This window comes from Physeter macrocephalus, chromosome 20 (assembly GCF_002837175.3).
Source record: "Physeter macrocephalus isolate SW-GA chromosome 20, ASM283717v5, whole genome shotgun sequence".
In the NCBI taxonomy this organism is placed as follows: domain Eukaryota; kingdom Metazoa; phylum Chordata; class Mammalia; order Artiodactyla; family Physeteridae; genus Physeter; species Physeter macrocephalus.
This window is the reverse complement of record NC_041233.1, coordinates 47,305,265-47,326,519: the sequence shown is the minus strand read 5'-3', so window position 1 is coordinate 47,326,519 and position 21,255 is coordinate 47,305,265. Positions and strand designations below refer to the sequence as shown.

The window sequence follows — 21,255 nt, the reverse complement described above, 5'->3', positions numbered from 1 at the left end:
TCAAGGAAAAAAGAGAGAGGACCCAAATAAACAAAATAAGAAATGAAAGAGGAGAAATAACAACGATATCACAGAGATTTTTAAAAAATCATATGAGGATACCATGGAAGTTATATTCCAATGAACTGGACAACCAATAAGAAATGGACAAATTTCTAGAAACATACAATCTTCCAAGACTAAATCAGAAAGAAACAAACAATCTGAACAGACAGATCACTAGAAGTGAAATTGAGTTAGTAATCAAAAAACTCCCAGCAATCAAAAGTCCAGGACTGGAGAGTTTCACAAGGGAATTCTACTAAACATATAAAGAAGAACTAATACCTATGCTTCTCAAACTATTCCAAAAAACCGAAGAGGATGGAACACTCCCAAATTCATTCTACAAGGCCACTATTATCCTGGTACCAAAACCAGACAAAGATACTACAAAAAAAGAAAATTACAAACCAATATCTCTGATGACTATAGATGCAAAAATACTCAACAAAATATTAGCAAATTGAATTAAACAATATACGAAAAGGATCATAAACCATGGTCAAGTGGGATTTATTCCAGGGATGCAAGAATGGTTCAATATCTGCAAATCAATCAATGTGATACACCACATTAACAAAAGGAAGGATAAAAATCACATGATCAGAAAAAGCATTTGACAAAATTCAACATCCATTCATGATAAAAATAAACTCTCATCAAGGTTGGTATAGAGGGAATATATCGCAACATTATAAAGGCCATTTATGACACACCCACAGCTAACATCGTCTCAATGCTGAAAAGTTGAAAGCCTTTCCTCTAAAATCAGGAACAAGACAAGGATGCCCACTCTTGGCACTTATAAGTACATGGTATTGGAAGTCCTAGCCACGGCAATCAGACTATAAAAAGAGATTAAAGGTATCCAAATTGGAAGGGAAGGGCAAAAATGACACTATTTGCAGATGACATGACACTCTATATAGAGAACTCTAAAGTCTCCACCCAAAAACTATAAGAACTAATAAATGAATCCAGCAAGGTTGCAGAACACAAGATTAATATACAGAAATCTGTTGGTTTGCTATACACTAATAATGAACTACCAGAAAGGGAAAGCAAGCAAACCATCTCGTTTAAAACTGCATCAAAAAGAGTAAAATACTTAGGAATAAACTTAACCAAGGAGGTTAAAGACCTATACTCTGAAAACTATAAAACATGGATAAAGGAAATTGAAGATGACACAAAGAAATGGAAACATACCCTGTGTTCATAAATTGGATGAATTAATATTGTTAAAATAACCATACTACCCAAAGCAATCTATAGATTTAATGAAATTCCAATCAAAATACCCAGGACATTTTCACTGAACTAGAACAAATAATCCCCAAATTTATACAGAACCACAAAAGATCCCAGATTGCCAAAGCAATTTTGAGAAAAAAGAGCAAAGCTGGATGTATCACTCTCTCAGACTTCAGACTATATGACAAAGCCTTGCAATAAAAACAGCGTGATATTGGCACAAAAACAGACACATAGATCAATGGAACAGAATAGAGAGCCAGGAAATAAACCCACACACTTATGGTCAATTAAACTACAACAAAGGAGGTAAGAATATAGAGTGGAAAAAGACAGTTTTGGTGCTGGGAAAACTGGACAGCTCCATGTAAAGGAATGAGATTGGAACATTTCCTCACACCTTACACAAAAACAAACTCAAAATGGTTTAACGATCTAAATGTAAGACTTGAAACTATAAAACTCATAGAAGAGAACACAGGCAGACCACTCTTTGACATAAATTGTAGCCATATTTTTTTGGATCTGTCTCCTAAGGCAAAAGAAACACATGCAAAAATAAACAAATGAGGCCAAATTAAATTTATAGGCTTTTGCACAGCAAATGAAATGATCATTAAAATGAAAAGACAATGTATTGAATGGGACAAAATATTTGCAAATGATATGACCGATAAGGGGTTACTATCCAAAATATATAAACAGCTCATGCAATTTAACATCAGAAAAGCAAACAACGCAATTAAAAAATGGGCAGAAGACCTGAATAGACATTTTTCCAAAGAAGACATACAGATGGCCAATAGACATAAAACTATGCTGGACATTGTTAATCACCAGAGAAATGCAAATTAAAACCACAATGAGATATCACCTCATACCTGTTGGAATGGCTATCATCAAAAAGTCTACAAATGACAGGTGTTGGTGAGAATATGGAGAAAAGGGAAAACATGTGCACTGTTGATGGGAATGTAAATTGTTGCAGCCACCACTGAAAACAGTAGGGAAGTTCCTAAAAAATCAAAAGACAGAACTACCATATGATCTAGCAATTTCACTCTTGGGTATTTATTTGAAGAAAACGAGAACACTAATTTGAAAAGATACATGCACCCCAACGTTCATAGTAGAATTATTTGCAAGAGCCAAGATATTGAAGCAACCTAAGTGTGCATCAACAGATGAATGGATAAAGACGTGCACACAATGAAATATTAGTCATAAAAAAGAAATGAAACTGCCATTTGAAGCAATCTGGATGAACCTAGAGCAGGGGTCCCCAACCCCCAGGCTGTGGACTGATACTGCTCCAAGGCCTGTTAGGAACCGGGCCACACAGTAGGAGGTGAGTGGCGAGTGCGTGAAGCTACATCTGCCGCTCCCTATTACTCCCCATTGCTCACATTACCACCTGAACCATTCCCTCCCTCACCCACCGCCCCATCTGTGGGAAAATTGTCTTCCATGAAACCTAGAGCATATTAGGCTTAGTGAAATAAGTCAGACACAGAAAGACAAATACTCTCTGTTATCAGTTACATGTGGAACCTAAAAAATAAAACAAACTAATGAGTATAATAAAACAGAAACAGTATCACAAATATAGGGAAAAACTAGTGGTTACCAGTGGGGAGAGGAAACGGGGAGTGGCAAGATAGGGGTAGTGGATTAAGGGATACAAATTACTGTGTACAAAATATAAAAGCAACAAGAATATACAGCACAGGGAAATACAGCCATTATTTTGAAATAACTTTAAATGGTATATAATCTATAAAAATATTGAATCACTATGTTGTACATCTGAAACTAATATTGTTAATCAATTATACTTCAATAAAAAATTATCTAAAGATTTTCTATAATAAGGTGTGAAACTTTCATCTTTCATATGCTCCAAAAATTTGTTTACTACTTGTATTTTGTCTTGTATATTTTGAACATAATTTGTAAATGATTATGTATTTGATGTTTTTCTCTTCAGTTCCATTTTTACGTTGTTTTATTTTTATGCTTAGGAATGTCTTGTTAGGTTACATATGTTCATCTGTATCTTCTAGTTCTATTATCTTTTATTAGATATATGTAATATTAATCTATCACCAACTTGATGCCTGGTAATTGCTTCATGATGTGTACATAAAGTAAAACTTCTAATTTTTAATGTTTTCATTGTAATATTGGCTACCACTGTCAACTTTCTTGTAATTCTGATAGCTATTCAAGTTTCTCTAGTTTCCAGGTAATAGTTTATCTGCAATTCAGAGTAACTTAATTTTTTACCTTTTAATAGGTCAGTCTTATCCTTGCTTTTTATTGTTTCCTTGAGAACCTCCAGGGCAATGTTAGAAAAAACAAACAAAAGACTAGTGGTAATGGCATGAATCCTTGTCTTGCTCATCTCCATGTCCCTTATAGCATTTGGAATGTGTTTTGACATAAAACTGAATATCTACTGAAGAGGTGAGTGATCTAAAGTTTTCTGGTGAACCAAGTATCTTTAATTTTCAACAATTTGGAATGTAGAATTTTTTGGGCCCCTTTCACAGATGGAGAAATTGAGGTTCAAAAAGGTTATATCCCTTACACAAAGCCTGAGGGGTAGTTTAAGAAAATCTCTCCAAAACTCTTTTCCTATTATGTGAATAGTGGCCATTAAGGTCTTTGAAAAAAGCTGGCTCTGGCATCGCTGGTAAGTTCCTTTCAGACTTAGAATACTAAGCTAGCAAAGGTTAACGCAAGGCATAGTTACCCTAGTAAGTTACCTTGGGCTGGGTCTCCGCAGTAGTCAACACCAGCCCTGTGGCGAGGCGGGGTCTCACGCTCTAACCTACATGATTTACAGGTTCTGGGGGGCGAGAGGCAGGCTGGAATTCACAGCTTATCGGATGGGGCCAGCCTGTCTTGGAAGCCAGCTCCTGGCCCTCAAACCAAGGGGAAGGCCAGGGTTTGCTGGTCTTCAGCGCTGATCATCCCCTCAGCCCCGGTCGCCTCCTCTCCGCCCCCTGCAGGCCAGCCGAGGAACTGCTCAGGGGCCGGGTGGGGCCCGGAGCGCGGAGCCGACGTCTCCAACCCGCTGAGCTTTGGCTGTTCCACAGACTGCAGGCCGGCTACCCCGCTGCGGAGACAGCGGGCCATGGCGCGGGTGCTGATCGTGGGCGCCGGGCTGACGGGAAGCCTGTGCGCAGCGCTGCTGAGGAAGGCGGCGGCCCGTCCTTTGCACCTCGCTGTGTGGGACAAGGCTGGGGACTCAGGTGGGTCGTCTCCCGGCCGAAACGGGGGGAAAAGAAGCCGGCGGGGACCATGGCTTCTGAGGAGGCGTGGGCCCTCCCGGAGTAAGTCTGTGAAGAAAATCCAGCAGCTCGGCGGGGGTCTGGTCACGTGATCGGAGACTTCCGGCGCCCATAAGGCCTGAGAGGGCGCGCGGGTGGAAGCGGCGACCACGGCTGGGCTGGGGTGCGGGCCGGGAGTGCCGAGAGCACTTCAGAGGGCGGCCTGAGCGGCCTGGGAAGGATCCTGACTGCAGTTTGCAAAGCTTGGGCCTGCCGCTGTCGCTAAGAAATGGATTTTTTTCTTGGCCGCTCTGTGCCTTGGAGGCTTATCGCTAGATTATGAGAATCCTCAAGTGCCCATTGACCAAGACTTTACGAAGATCTAGTTGACAGCATTCTGTCACTCTCCTGAAATCTGACTGCAAGAGGGAAAGCATTCGTTGATTCGTTCATTCTGACATTTCATTCATTATTTTGTTTTCTTTTGTCCGTTCGTTCATTCCTTTTACTCAGATCGGTAAATAGATGCCTCAGTCACAGTGCTGAAGTGCGGCGCATTATTCATGTGTTCTTTTAAAAAAATATCTCACACTCAGTGACCGAATTGTCTCTTAATTACTTGCTGACAATGTTAGATGACAAAATCTTCAGTATAAAAAAACGTTTTCTAGTTGTCTGTAATCTGGAGAAAACAGAATATTTAAAAATATATTAATTATTGTGAAAGTAAAAAATTTTAAAAAAATTTTAAAAATGTTTCCTAAAACAGTTCTAAGTAATCTATTCGTGGTAGTCTGGGGTGAATAGCGTCAACTGCAAAAGGTTCATTCTAATGCACTAAGACATTTTCCTGGGGACTAATTCAAGGGGGAAGAATGACAACAGCCAGCAGTCCTCATAATCCACAGAGCACAGTGGACTTGGGTGCCCAGTACATCACCTGCACTCCTCATTATGCCAAAAAACACCAGAGGTGAGTTAGTTGAAAGGGGTGGAATCAGTCTTACTGGTTGTAGGATGTAAAAAGATACAAATCATCCATTTTTAGCAGGGTTAAACTTTGACTCTTGTAATATAGTGAAATTATATTATCATCATTGATCGTATTAGCAGTAAAAGGTTAACCTGAGTAAAGTGGGAAAACTGTAATACATACCTCATCCAATTGTTGTGACCATCAGATGAGGTGTTACATGGAACATAGTAAGGGCTCAATAAATAAGAGTTCGTATGTTGGTGTTGAGGAAGAGGACAGATAGCTGTGATGGAAGTCAATCTTAACCAGATTTAAAACTGGTGTATTGAATACCTTTCTTTTTATTTTCACTGACTTTAATTTTGAAATATATGAGAAAATAGACCTTTGACTAAGATTAGCGAAAGACTATGGATTCTCAAAACGTTTCCGTTCTTCACTGAATTATAGTTTTTATTAACACAAAACATATGTTGAGTTGTTCATGGGAAGATTTCTAGTTATTATTTAGGATTGTAATCTCTAAGAATTCTTGGAAGAGAATATAGTATTTAGAGCTAAGTATAGCATATAGTTATGTTATACATATTGATTTATTTCAGTTTTTATGATGAACTGTTAGCTCCTGGTGTTTTGAAGCCTCTGACCTCTCCTATTGAAGGAATGGTGATAAAAGAAGGAGATTGTAACTTTGTGGCACCTCACGGAGTTTCTTCAATTATCAACCATTACTTGAAAGAATCAGGTGAGAATAGAATTTTTTCTGTCTTCTTTTAAAGTTAGCATTTTAAAATGAAAGTTATACACATAATTAAATATTAATGCTATAAAGAAAGTTATAAAATAAAGTAAATGTTCTCCTACTCACCACTCAATAGCTAGTTGTCTTCCCCTAAAGTAATCATTGTTTCCAATATATGCTTCCAGAAAAATGTTTATGCATCTATCTATTGTTCTGCGTGGCTGTCTCTATTTACTTATTCATATATTTGTATATTTTCTTTTTTAAAACATAAATGAGATTATTTTACATAAGCCATTGTATACTTTTCTCATCTATGTTTATAATAAATCAATCTCTATCTATGTCTATATATATCCTATTGGTTCTATTTCTCTGGAGGTTCCTGACTAATGCATAATCATAGAGTGAATCATATCTTGGGTCTATTTTCATATCAGCAAATTCAGTGTGCTTCATTCTTTTCAATGCCTGTTCAGTATTACATGGTATGTATGTATTGTTATTTAGTTAACTGTTAACTTTCTGCAATGTTTAACCCTGACATACTTTTGAAAGCATACCTGTAGGATCAGTTCCTAGCAGTACAGTAGGTGTGTCAATGGTATGTGCATTTTTTATTTAACGAGGTTGTGCCATCTCTTCCTCTTAAAGAATATCTCATCAATAGTGAAGGAGAATGTCTTTCCACACATCCTGATATTATGGAAATTTAAAAATTTTTCCCATGTGATGGGTTAAAATGGTATCTCCTTGTGTTTTGATTTGCATTTACTTAATTATGAGTGAGTTTATGCATCTTTGTTTTGCTAACCACGACTGTGCTTTTTTTTCTTGTGAATGTCTTATAACCTTTGCCCATTTTCTATGAGGATTTTCATTTGTTCTTTATATTTCTTATAAGTGTTTTAAAATGGATTTTTTTAAAAAGATGATAAATAATCTTGGATGATAAATGATTTATTTTTAAAACAGAAATAGGCTTCTTGATGAATCATAAATAATTGCCCAACTGAAGATCACTGAGGAAAGGTATAAGGCTGAGTATTTGTTTTGTTTCATAAGCTATTTCTAAAATAGTTACTGTTTTGGTCTCCTTCATCAAATATTACTAATTGGGAACCCTGAGAATCCTTGATACTAGGCATGGGAGGGGCCAGTGAGATTGAATATACAACGTGAGGACATAGTAAATACCATTCTGGGTGAGGCCATTTCTCCATCTTGGATTTAGTCTATGATGGTGTATTCATCAGGATTTTCCAAAAAAACAGAATCAAGAGGATATATATAAAGATTTATCATATAGCATTAGCTTATGTGATTTTGGAGGCTGGCAAGTCTTAAGATCTGCTGGAGACCCAGGAGAGTTGATGGCTTAGTTTCAGTCCAAAAACCTGAGACCCCAGAGAGCTAAAGGTACAGTTCCAGTCCAAAGGCTGGTGAGCCTGAGACCCAGGAAGAGCTGATGTTTCACTTCAAGTCTGAAGGCAGGAGAATAAAACAATGTCCCAGTTCGAAGGCTATCAGACAGGAAGACTTCTTTACTCCTGGGAGGGTTAGCCTTTCTGTTTTATTCAGGCCTTTGATTGATTGGATGATACCCACTTATGTTAGGGAGGGCAACCTGCTTTACTCAGTCTACCAATTTAAATATGAATCTGTTCTGAAAACACCCTCACAGACATACCCAGAATAATGTTTGCCAAATATATGGGAATCCCCATGACTCAGTCAAGTTGACACATAAAATTAACCATCACAGATGGTGACACCATTTGGCATTTTGTAGAATGTCACCATCAGCTTCATATATTGCCACCATACAACTTTAAAAAATATCTCATTTCCATCATGATTTTTACTTAACCCAAATTAGATGTGCATACTTACTAAAATTTCCAAGCATTCTTTAAACTTCTTTAAAGCTTTCTATCCTATAAATGGTTTCTATCTTATTTTAGTTGTTTCCACAATATAAGTCGAGAGAGTCCCTGTAATCAGAATGACCTGGATTCAAATTCACATGCTACCACCATTTCCTAGCTATGTAATATTAGGAAAGTTTTAAAATCTATACTTGGTTCTTTCATTGGAAAAATGAGAGCAATAACAGTACCTAATACTAAGTTTTGTGAGGAATAAAGGATATAAAGCACTCATTGTCAATTTAAGCAAATAATAGGCCATGTACATAGAAATCTCTTGATAAATGTTAGTTTAAAAAATAGTCTACTTGAATGAAGCTGACCTTTGCATGTGCTCAGCGCATAAGAACCCAAATTGCCAAGTCATTCCAAAAAATACTCTACATTTTTGGATCAGTTGAGTTCACAACCCCACAGTCTGATGGTCCAACCAGTTTTATTTAGTTTGGGACTAGACTTCCAGGGAAATTATCTGTATTGGGTATGTCTAATCAGGTATGCTTTAGAATAGGTTCAACTCTCTAAAGCCAATATTTAAGTAGACCAGTTTCCCAGAATAAGTAGTAAAGGGCAGGAGAAAATAGGCACATGCCTCTTCACCTTATGTTCTGTTCTCATTTATTGTCTCATGTGTTCACATGAAGCTTATTACAGAGAAAACTGCGTTTATTGACATCAGTTTTACCTACTGCCTGTCTTGCCAATTAATACAATCTTCTTGAGTAAGTAAAATGTGATTTTTCTGTTGTTTTACTTTTTTGGTTGTCGTTGTTGGGGGTGGGAGAAATTCAAAAGAACAAAAGCTACTCTATCATTTGTTAAGTGCTATTTATCCGATACTATGTTAGGCACTTAACGTACATCATTTCTAATTCTCATATAGCCATTCAAGGTGGTTATCATTCTCCCTATGTGCTAATGAGAAAAATGAGACTCCAGGAGGTTAAGTACTTTGCTTATGGTGGCTTAACTAGTAAGTAAGAGACCAGCACTCTCTTTTTAGTCCCTTTTTTTTTTTTTTCTTGCGGTACGCGGGCCTCTCACTGCTGTGGTCTCTCCCGTTGCGGAGCGCAGGCTCCGGACGCGCAGGCTCAGCGGCCATGGCTCACGGGCCCAGCCGCTCCGAGGCATGTGGGATCCTCCCGGACCGGGGCACGAACCCGTATCCCCTGCATCGGCAGGCGGACTCTCAACCACTGCGCCACCAGGGAAGCCCCAGCACTCTCTTTAAGCTGACCCTGTTGTCATTTCCTTTTAATGATCCCATGGAGGACAATGAAAGGGTCTTCTACCTCTGATTTAACATCTTTTCCTTTCCAGGTTTTCCCCTACAGTATGAGAGACTGCTCCCATCCTACCCTGGTTCTACATGTCAGTGGACACCTGGCTCAAGAGAACAAACTCATAGTGCCCTTCCCCTAGTCCCCCTCTTTCATTGGTTAGTCCCTGCCCCAGGGGGAAGGGGCTACTAAGGAGTAATGCCATTTTACTTCTTTATGCGAACAGGAAGATCAGTCACCTGCTGGTTCCTGCCTGTGACCTTTAGACAGTGATGAACCAAGTCCTTTTGCTTTTGAATAAGGCCCATGTTATTAAATCATTCATAGGAGGATGAATTTAGTTTCCAGGACAGGGTGAGCATCTTTTATTTGGTTTGGCCTACCATAGGAAGAACTGTTGCTGCATTTATTTGTTTTTATTTTACCGTCTACTTCAAAAGGGACATTGACTAACAATCAAAAGTCAACACGGGCAATGTAACTTGTCAAAGTTGACAGGATCGATTTATTAGAAAAGATGGTTTAATTTGCAGATACTATCAGCTAGTGTGATTTCTTTCTAGTAATATATAATTTTTATCATTTTCTCCCTTTTTACTTTTGTGTTTACTTTCTTTCTAAAATTGATGTAAGACAATTAAGGCAGTTCTGTCTCAAAATTTCTCCTAGGCGGGTGATCATGGCACTCATCTATAACAGTGTCTTTCAGAGAGAAGGTCAGGAGCCTTGGTTAAGCACTCCGCAGTTTAAGCAGTGCATTTAGTTAGACGTTGCTTACGTCTCTTCAGGTCCATCTCAGCAGTTCTGAACTGAAACCTTTTGTAGGAAATTACTGGAGGAAAATGACTTTAGAGTCTCTCTCTAAAGTGGAAGAAGGCAGGGGATACACATTGAATAAATATATAACAGAAACATATTTGCCTTTGTAAAATGGCTAAAACTTCTTTGTGTTCTGATATCTTTGTAGTTACCTGCAGATTTTTTTATTTTTATGAAATATGTGCTGGGGAAATAGTGGTAAATAAAACACATAGACCTTGCCTTTGTTAATATAGAGTGTAGTGAGGGGAAAAGACAAAAACTAATTTCACACACATAAAAAGGGTGCATAATAAATGCTAAGAAGAAAGAGTGAGAGCCTTATGAGAGAGCTATAATAATAGGACCTAAACTAACGTGAGTTTGAGATGAGTGAGGTATGGGAAATGTGTCAGGGAAAGCATCTCTGAGGAGCTAATGTTTACATGGGTACCTGAAAGGTGAGCAAGAGTGAACTAGGCCAACAGCTGAGTGGTGAGAATTGCATGCAGTGGGCATATCAAGTGGCAACTGTTCTAAAGTAGGAGGAAGATGGTGCATTTATGGAATGAAAAGGTCATCATGACTGGAGGGTAGTGAATGAGGGAGAAAACAGTAAGAGGTGAAGTTTAAGAGTAAAGCAGGGGCCAGATCATAAGGGGCTTTGTAAGCAATGTTAAGATTTTATACTTTATCCTAAATGCAGTGGGAAACCACTGAAGGATTTTATGCAAGAGAGGGAAACGGTCAAATTTACTAAGCTCAGATTGAGAGATATTATGTAGTTCTCTTAAGTGTTTAAAAATGATTTTCCAGAGCCTATAGATTGGGTCATGTGGTCCTTTCAAAAGTTATTAGTTACTTTCACAAGGAAATGCCACTTTCCCAGAAACTGACTCTTAGCAATTGGAAAGGAAAACTTCCTGGTTAGTCAGAGCAGCTATACCATTGCCCCTAACTCTTGGAAAATGCTATTTTTTGAGTGACTTTGCTGGTGGTGGTGTTAGATTTGGGTCTATCTATCTACCCCAGTGGTCTCACACTTCAAAGTACATGGTAACAAACCTGGGGGCTTGTTAAATGCAGGCTACTGGGCCTGATCCCCAGATTCTGATTCGGTAGGTCTGGGTTGGGACCTGAGAATTTGCATTTCTAACAAGTTCCAAGGTGCTGCTGGTGCTGACTGATATACATCTTGCAAAACACTTTGGGACCACTGGGATATATGTCCAAGACGTTTGACTGGATATGGAGAATTTCTAGTTAGTGGACTTCAATTCTGTTAAACACACACACCTACTCACCACCAAAAACAAAACCAATGTAACGCTGTTTTCAAAGGGAATATTATGTGAAAACACAACTGAATGAAACATATAAAGTCAGCTGACTTAGTTGAGGTCCCCGTCAGGACCAGGACTACAGTGAGGCAACTGAGGGGTGAGACATCTTAATTCAGTAGAACAGAGGGAAGTGGAGCCATTCTGGTTGGAGTAAAGGAGATGGTGAGTGTGAGTTGAAAGCTCCAGTTATTTGTGCCTTCCCAGAGGAGGGGCCTTAGAGAAACCCTCAGGCAAGTTGAAGCACTATTTAGAAGCCCTTGCTCTAATCTTTGAGCAGAATGATGCTAATTGCCTCAAAGAGATTGAACCCTGGGCCTCGCTCCTTCTACCATATTTGCATTCGATTTAAAAAATTTGTAATTACTATGTTGTAGAGTTATTCAAGGGAATGTGAAAGATGTAAAGGTATATGAGATCTGGAGACCTGACATGGAGGAGCCCGAGAGAGTATTTTGGGATAGATAAGACACACCTAAAGCATAGAGATACTTTGGATCAATGTCAGAATGAGTGGTAAAGGCAGTGATTGTCGAGATGAGAAGGATCGCTTTGAGCTGGAGTAGCCACGGAAAGGAAGCTTCATGGCAAAGGTTGGATTTAAGCTGGATTTTTTTTTTTTTTTTTTTTTTTTTTTTGCCGGTACGCGGGCCTCTCACTGTTGTGGCCTCTCCCGTTGCGGAGGACAGCCTCCGGACGCGCAGGCTCAGCGGCCATGGCTCACGGGCCCAGCCGCTCCGCGGCATGTGGGATCCTCCCGGACCGGGGCACGAACCCGTGTCCCCTGCATCGGCAGGCGGACTCTCAACCACTGCGCCACCAGGGAAGCCCTTAAGCTGGATTTTTAGTGGCTAGGAGCACGAGGTGTCCCATGCGGTGATGGACAGGATCGTTCATTGTGCTTTTTCCCCCTTATTCCATTTTTATTTATTTATTTTCTATTCACGAGGTCAAATAAAAGTAGATTTGCTTTAACATCAAAATTTTCTCACAACTGGAATGTGAGGTAAGTACTAGTATACCAAGGAGAGTTAATGATCCAATTATATTTTCCTATCTTTCAGTTTATGGTTCATAATTCATTCTCTTAAACAAATATTGATTAAATACCTAGTACGTGCCAAGTACAATATTTTATATGCTATATGCTACATATAGAAAAAACAGGCATAATTTGTGGCTTATGGAGCTTACAAATTAAAAGGGAAGAAAATATTAATCATGTAACTACTCAAATAATTATTAAAATATCTTTGTGATAAATGCAAATAAGGGAAATGCTATGAGAGGTTATTCCAGATTGTATTTCTCTTCATTTTGATTGTTTGTCATAAAGGTAATTGATCCATCGATGAGACTTGGATTTCTCTTCAGAGTTGTTTTTTTTTCAGGTTCAATAGGGAATATTGATACTTTTAATAGGGAATATTGCTCTTTCTTGGTATTACTAGAGAGAATTCTTTACAGCTTTACTAAGATGTATACTTGCTCTACAAAGATAATGAACTTTAGAGTCAGGTGGATGTGGATTTAAATCATGGCGTGACATTTCTAAATCTGTTTCCTTACCTGGGAAATGAATTGGTATAATGTATATCAAGTGTTTGGCATAGTCTTGACATACAGTAGATGATTAATGAAAGATATCTATGGTTTCTATTATTATTAATTGTAGTAGTATTATTTTTTTTCCCCAGAGCAGGCATTGTTAGGGAGGTCCAAGGGTGCCAGAGGGAGGGATTCCCATTAAACGAGATAGAAAGTAAAGAAAGTGAAGCCCAGGGGCTGTACAAGACGAACTTTACCATTTTATTCATCTGAGTGGATCCAGTTTGTGACTCTTCTCTTCCCTCTCATTCGTATGGAAAATCCTGATTATGTGAATATGATTTTGCTTTTGAAACAGGTGCTGATATCTACTTCAGACAATGTGTGACCCAGATCAACCTGAGAAATGACAAGTGGGAAGTCCTCAGGGAAACAGGCTCCCCTGAGCAGTTTGATATTGTTGTCCTCACAATGCCAGCTCCTCAGATTCTGCAGCTTCAAGGTGACATCGTCAACTGTGAGTCTCAACCTGCACTGTTTACCTTAGGCAATGGGCTCCCTTTCATAGAGCGTGAATTCAGTTTAACTGACTTAGCAAAGGGTATATTAGGGATTCTACTGATTTGCATGTTTTAAAAACTGATACTATGGCCTGGTTCATTATATTAGTCTAGGTCAAATTGAAATCCAGATTTTTAAAACCCCAGTTAAAAATTGAATATTTCTCTTTTTTTCCTTGCCTTTAAGAAGTAAATATGTTTAATGGAAATGTAGTAGTTTGGCCCAAAAGAAGAACAGTCTCTCTATGGCCATTCTGGAAAAAAGAAGGTTTTTATGATATAAGCATTGATTATGTGACAAGCCTGGTAAACCTTACCTTGGATTGTTCTTGAGTGTGAGTCTTATGTCCTTCCCTGATTGTGATTTGTTGACTCACCTTTCACCTGGCTTCTCCTACCTCCTTTTTAAAAAAACAGCTTTGAGACTGGGCTTCCCTGGTGGCGCAGTGGTTGAGAGTCCGCCTGCCGATGCAGGGGACACGGGTTTGTGCCCCGGTCCGGGAGGATCCCACATGCCGCGGAGCGGCCGGGCCCGTGAGCCATGGCCGCTGAGCCTGTACGTCTGGAGCCTGTGCTCCGCAACGGGAGAGGCCACAACAGTGAGAGGCCCACGTACCACAACAAACAAACAAACAAAAAAAACAGCTTTGAGACTAATTCACATACCATACAACTCATCCATTTGAAGTGTATATTTCAATGGTATTTAGTATATCCAACGACATACTGCAACCATTCCCACAGTCAATTTTGGAATATTTTCATCACCTCAGAAAGACACCCCATATCTTAAAGCTCTCGCCTCCATCCCTCCATCCCCCATCTCTGCCTCCAACTCTGAGCAAACAGTAATCTATTTTCTGTCTCTATAGATTTCCCTGTTACCTGGATTCTTAAGAAAAGCTTTTCTATATCTCTGCTTTGTATCTACCTATGCCAAGTTTAACTGATTATTCTCCTCCCTTTCATCATGTCTGACTGACCCTGACACATCAAAGTCATTGATTTCTGGAGGATACCTCATCTTGCTTTGAAGTCCATGAGTTATAACAAAGCAGAGTCTGGTGATGGTGGCAAGGCTTTGGGGATGTGACATGCCTGTAGCTTTTGACTTTGTGGCATGACTGAAGGTGATGTTGGATTTGATTGAGAAATAGCCTTTTATGCCACTGTTAGAAAGAAAACTGGTACTGAATATGGTTTATAGATCCTAGATTTAGAGCTGTAATAGAGATTGTTCTCTGAGGAAGAGTGTAGCTGCATATTACATCTTGAAAGCAGTTTGAGTATCAGTTCTACCATGCAGTAACAATATATAGCTTCTTTTGTTGTACAGTCTGAGACAGTAATATAGAAAGGATTGGAATGTTTATTAGATAGCTATAGGCAAAGTAAAAAACGAATTTCAATGATCTCTTTCATGAGTCTACCTCTACTGTGTTGCAAAGTCACTTTAAGGTAGGATAATTTATTGCCTCGGATTCTGTAATAATTGGATTGATTTTGAGACAGTGTTAAATAACATACTGTAACTTAACTAAAACACAGTTATTGGTTAGTATATTCAGTGGTACTGTAAATTACATATTCCAGTTTTTAAAAGCTACATAGTTTTGTATGTGGAGACCCTTCAATGTTGCATTTTGAAGGTATTTCTCAATATTTGTATTAAATGACATATAAAATATAACACCATGGCATAGACTGAGGCCTAAGATGTTTAAGGGCCTGCTAGTTAATAATTTTATTTAGATCATCTTTATCCTTATTTTTTGAGTAGCTGAACTGTGTTGGTCTGAGAGAGATAACTTAAATTCTTCTACTATTATTGTATTTCTGTCTTTCCTGGGGTTTTGGGAAACAAATTTTGCTTTATGATTTTTTTGATACCACATTATTTGATTCATAATATTTCTTCATTAAAATTTACCCTTTAACTTAAGTTCTTTCTTTAGTGTCATTTTCATTTTATTTTGCTTTCATATCATTCTTGACTGATAAATGAGATGCTCATTCTTTTATTTTCATTTGTCTGGTACATCCTTTTTACTTTTAGCCTTTCAGAGATATTTTATTTTAGAAGTACCTCTTTTGTATTTGTTTATCTTTGAGTCGAGTAATTTCATAAAGCTATATCTTATTGTTAATAGTTTTGTGTCAGTTTTTCATGAATCGTGTTGTACATTTTGTATTTGAAGATTCAGCTTTTCCCTTATTTTCAGCTGTTTCCTTCTAATACTTACGTGACCATCTATCTATATCTGTTCCATTTATTATGATCTCAGAGTATCTTAAAAAATTCAAAGTATCTCCCTTGCATATCTGCCGTTTGTCTCAACTCACTGTCAGTTTTTTGGTCTTTGCATTATTTTTTATTTTCTATTTCTAGCCTTCCTCTATGTCACTCATGTAGTTTTCAAATGTGTTCCTTTTGCTCCCTTCCTTGAGATATTGTTTCAAAGAGGTCATATATTCCTTCACTGTTTTCAGGTCATTGCCTAAGTGTTTGTTGAACTAATCTGCTTCCTGGAAAAATTTTTCTGATATGTATTTTTCATCAGCTCATTTGTTAGGTTCTGTACGTTCTGTTGTCTTCCTCCTTTTCTCTGCATAGGTCCCTGTCTAATCATTACTCGTCTTTAAATGGGGCCACTTCTGTCAATTTGTGAAGGAAAGTGTTGTCACAGAAGGCCAGACATTTTGGTTAAAGTATATTGAATAAAATTTGTAAATATTTAGCTGTGAACTATTAAATGCTAGTGATCATTAATATATTTATTAACATGGGAAGATTTAAAAATATTTTTAATTAAAAAAAGATAAAAGCATGCATTGCTGTTTCTTTTCTATCTACCCCAAATAGTTTAATAACATTGTTATTGCTTGAAGGTGATTTTCATCTTCTTTGATACAAGTTTTTGAACTGTCGTAACTTTAAAAATAAGGATAGTTTACTCTTACTATAAAAAATGATAATGGTGACACCATTTTAAAAAGTGTATCGTGCTGAAGAGGAAATAGATCTTTTTTCCTTTTCTTTTTTAGTGGTGGGATATGTAGGCTCTTTATGATGAAAAGTTTAAGAATGATTGACTTAGCACTTTTGACTAAGAGTAAGGATCTTTGGGGGGTTTTACTGGCTCAGGTCAGAATTGGACCTCATGCAAGCAATTCTGCGTTTGCTTCATTGTTATGAAATAACCCGTCTTAGCAGTAAAGGTTTAAAACAGAATGTCGTAACATGACCCTTGAATACCTGTGGGTCTAAAACAAAGGGATTAAAAACATATGATTTCTATTTATCTTATAAATCTCAATAAGGACCCCAGTATGAGGAATTAGTTCCATCTCTGTTTCTCGAGAACCTTAAATACACTCTTGCTTGCTTATTAGACATCTTCAGTTTCTGTGAAAGACCTCCATTTACAAAGCTATCTATTGCCATCTAGTGGACGCAGTATATATTGCAGTTCCCCTCCAAATTTTTTTAACTAGAGAGAACTATGAAGATGACCGAAATATAGGCTATAAAATTATCTCTAATATAATTCACAAAACTCCATTCACACAAGGAAATAAATTTAGGTCCATGATAATTAACTTACCCAAAAGTTCATAGCTAATTAGTGACAGAACTAGGGCTGTGCTACAGGTCTCACATTCATACAAACCATAAGCAGCCCTGTGTCTTTAGCTTTCTTTGTGCTTGTCCTTTCATTCTCTCTGTCTCTCTTTTTAAATCATGTCTACCCCTTAGAATCAATATAGTACCATATGTTACATGAAAGACTTCCCTTTTGATTACATTGTGGTCTGGATTTTCCCTTATCCATCCTCCCTTTCCCTATTTTCCTTTTTACAAAAGAAACAGAACTAGTTTTTTTTTGGCAATTACTTATTACACTTACTACATTCTCCCAGTTAGGAGAACAGGGAAGCTTTTTGAACTATATAGTGAACCTCTTATGATTCATGATTTGCCATCTGGTTCTATAACAGTGCTACTCTCTATATATTAATATTATAAAGACTAGCTCACTTAATCCTCACAACAATCCTAATTACTATTATTTCCATTCTTGGTGGTGATGCTGAGATGTGAGCCTCAGTAGTGTGACTCCAGAGCCCATACATGTAACCACCGTTATACACGATGTCAGACTATCCTATTGCTGATTGTTTCATGTACTTGTGAGTTCCCACAGTGTCCCGCTCATTTTTGATCACCATGTTTTCCAAACTTGCCTAATGAAGATTGAGAGTTAAAAACACTTAAGGGGCACCTTTGAGAAGATTTTGATTGCTAGGGTTTGGGTCAGGCCCAGGAATCCATATCTTTAACAAGTACCTTATGGGAATTTTTTCCTCCCAGTTAGGCTTGTTTGGGACATTCTGCCTTATCATTATACTCATCAGATTTTATTATGATTCTTATTTTTCAGTAAGTTTCTTTCCCACTAAACCATAAAATCCAGGAGGAAAGGGCTCCTATAGACCACCCCATCCCCACCCAGCATCAAGTACCAAGGTGCATGCGGACCCACACACCACTATTATTGTTCAGTCAATATCTGCCAAATGCCTGAGCATCTGTCTTGTTTCCCAACTTGATTATAAGCTCCTAGAATTCAGCTAATCTTAGAGTCTACTGGTCCTGGCTTGGTCCCTGATTCACGGTACTAGGATGAAAGCATGAACCTTGGATGGATCACAGAATTTTAGGATTAGGAGGAACCTTGAGGCTCATTGCTTCTTCCACCCCGATGAGGAATTTAAGACATCATCTGCCCTGTACAAGTTCATACAATTTATTAGGGGCTGGACAGGAGAAAGTATGGTCAAGAAAAAAGGAGGCGCCTTTCAGATATCATTATTGTCTTGATTTCATGTTTCCTACACCCTTAAATAGAGCTCTTCATCAACTGTAATGGAACATCTGGGCCTGAAATCCACATACCTGACTTGCCTGCCATAGTTCTTTCATACTCCTGCTAGTAAAGTGGCAGAGGCAGTGGAAAGGATGTGGGACAAACAATGTAAAATAAAACAGGTGGGATGTGGTAAGTGATTATGAGGAATGAGGATCATGGAAAATTTCTTTTCTGTACATCAGACCGCCTCCTACATGGGGCTCCTCAGGTTTTCTCCCACATGCTTGTATTAAAGGAGTGCATATTTTTAAAGGTCTCCTAATGAATAATCTTCCTTTATAGTTTGGTACGCTATCTCACATCCTTAAAACCAGAATGCTAATTTTTTTTTCTTATGAAACGAAAGGAAAGAAGGGAGGAATGAAGGAAAGGGAGGGGAAAGGAAGGAAGGAAAAAAGAAAGAAAGAGAGACAGAGACAGAGGCAGAGAGACACAGAGAGAGAAGGAGACACACTGGGTCTGGAGCTGGACTCTCCGTGTGAGAGCCACTCCTCCTATCCCCATGTAGACTCACGTGCATTCCTACTCTGACCAGATGAATCCATAGAGGTGAGAACCATATTCATCTGAGCAGAAACATGTCAGTAACCCTCCAGGGAGAAAATGTGCTAGTCCTGCCCCACCCTTACCCTGTAAAACACTGCTAATTTTGGACCAAAGCCCTCAAGCCCCCTAACATTACTTCAGAAAGCAGACAAATGAGAGCAAAAGTGTGGTCCATGCTGAGCATGTGACCACAGATCAGGAGAGTTGCCAAAAAGAGAGTTGAGAGAGGCAAGGAGAGTCATCTAGCTGGCCTTCTTTCTTGAGGAATCCTGGTCTCCTCTAGGTTCCTTGAATGAACCACACATTCTTCATCTGTGCATTTACTCACAAAGCTCCCGTTGCCTGGAACAATTTGACACATCCTTTGTGTTCTCTGTCCTTCAGGATCCAGCTCTGGGCCTCTGAGTTCTTCAGAGCTTCCTGGGGGCTCTGTGCTTCAGGGAAAGCGTTCAGAACCTTCTCTAGCACTTGGGTTTTATACTACTTATTTAGCATTGGCTACTCTGTGGAGGGAGTGAAGAACGTACACTGACAAAGCCAGGATTTGTAACCCAGCTCTGCCACTTACTGTCTGGGTGATTTGGGGCAAGTTGCTTAACCTCTCTGAGCTTCGATTTCCATGTAAATAAAATGAGGATAAATAACATTATCTAACCACATAGGATTACAGTGAAGATTACATGAGGTAATCTGAGTAGAGGATTTAGAAGTATTAAAGTTAATGTTCCCAGTAACTTTTTAGTGTTTGTGACTTTTTACCATTAAGGAAAAGGTCTGAGATGTCTATTTAAAGGGTTGTATGCTTGGTGTTGGGGATTAAACAAAGGTGGCTATTTTATTTTCAGGGTTTTACAAATAGGATACATTACAGACATATTCCTTGTTGTGAAAGAACGTGACAACTGCCTTGAAAACTCTACATTAGTTAACTTTTACTTAACGAACTGATCACTTTTGTAAGGGGGGTAAGTCATTATCGGAGCTTTTTCACAAGTCAACAGCGACATTTTTATGAAAGCCACCTCTTTTAGAGGGAGGTACAACCTCACTCCCCCCTACACCTCTTCACCCCACACCCCCAAACCTGTACCAGAGTAAGAGAATAAACACCTTGTCATAACATCTACCCCCACCTGCGTGACTTCCATGCGCACTGTTCATAGGATCACCCATACCTTTGAGGAAGCATCACTATGGGACTATTTCTTAAGTGTCCCCATGTTCCTGACATTTTTCTAAATGCTAACTCAAGTAAATTTAGAAGATGCCATGCCCATCGGCCAGGTGTTCTCATGAAGTTGTGTGTGGGCACAAAAATAACAGATGAGCTTTACGTCTGACAAGTGTAAAAGTTCTGTGTTAGGGGAAACTGATGTGAAAGCATTTTTATAAGATGATGTGGTCTGAGCTCTTGGTTATGAATAAGCAAATGGTAGTGGGAGAGATGTCTCTGCAGATGATTCATTATTATCAGACAAATGTGGGCCCACAAAAAGGCAGCCAGAAAAATCCTAGTAAGGATTTTGGATATCAGTAATAAGGATATTGAAAACACAGTGAGAAGCGTTACTTTGCCCTTGTGCAAAACAATGGTGTATTTGTATCCAGAATATCGTATGGTCATCTTGAGTTAGAATTTACAACACTAGGGTGCAAAGGATCGTCTGTTCCTCCATTTCTCTAAATATACAAATTATCTGCTTAGAGCATCTTTTTATCCACCTGATAGGAAACCCACCCTCATTCATCATTAGAGCTGCCTCCCTTCCCTTTGGAATCACACAGGAACCCCAGGCTTTTATAGTGCCAGAAAACAGGGGAGGTGTGGGGCATAAGTCCATAAGGTTGCCATCATTATTGCTCCTCCTCTGCTGTGTGGGGCTGGGCCAGCCCTGGTCCTCTGACATGGGTTAGACACATTGCCTTGTGTGGACTCAGGGATGCCTTTCAAGGGATAACACTGTACTGACACTGAGATCTTTCCACTGCTCTCCAGGGTGAGAGACTTGCTTCAAAGGCATTCTGCAGCAAGATC

General features: G+C 38.7%; 1 protein-coding gene across 3 annotated transcripts in view; it reads left to right on the top strand.

Annotated features, from left to right (window-relative positions):
- The first annotated feature begins 4,319 nt into the window (after positions 1-4,319).
- RNLS (renalase, FAD dependent amine oxidase) overlaps positions 4,320-21,255 on the top strand; it is a 313,163-nt gene continuing 296,227 nt past the window's right edge. Inside the window, exons 1-4 of one of the 3 annotated variants that reach the window (XM_024121151.2) lie at positions 4,320-4,553; positions 5,439-5,544; positions 6,150-6,292; positions 13,542-13,700. In XM_024121151.2, the coding sequence (XP_023976919.2) occupies positions 4,436-4,553; positions 5,439-5,544; positions 6,150-6,292; positions 13,542-13,700 (526 nt within the window). In that variant the 5' untranslated portion in view covers positions 4,320-4,435. The remainder of the gene's footprint in view (positions 4,554-5,438; positions 5,545-6,149; positions 6,293-13,541; positions 13,701-21,255) is intronic. The other 2 variants (XR_008616142.1, XM_055080964.1) reach the window with 2 other exon arrangements.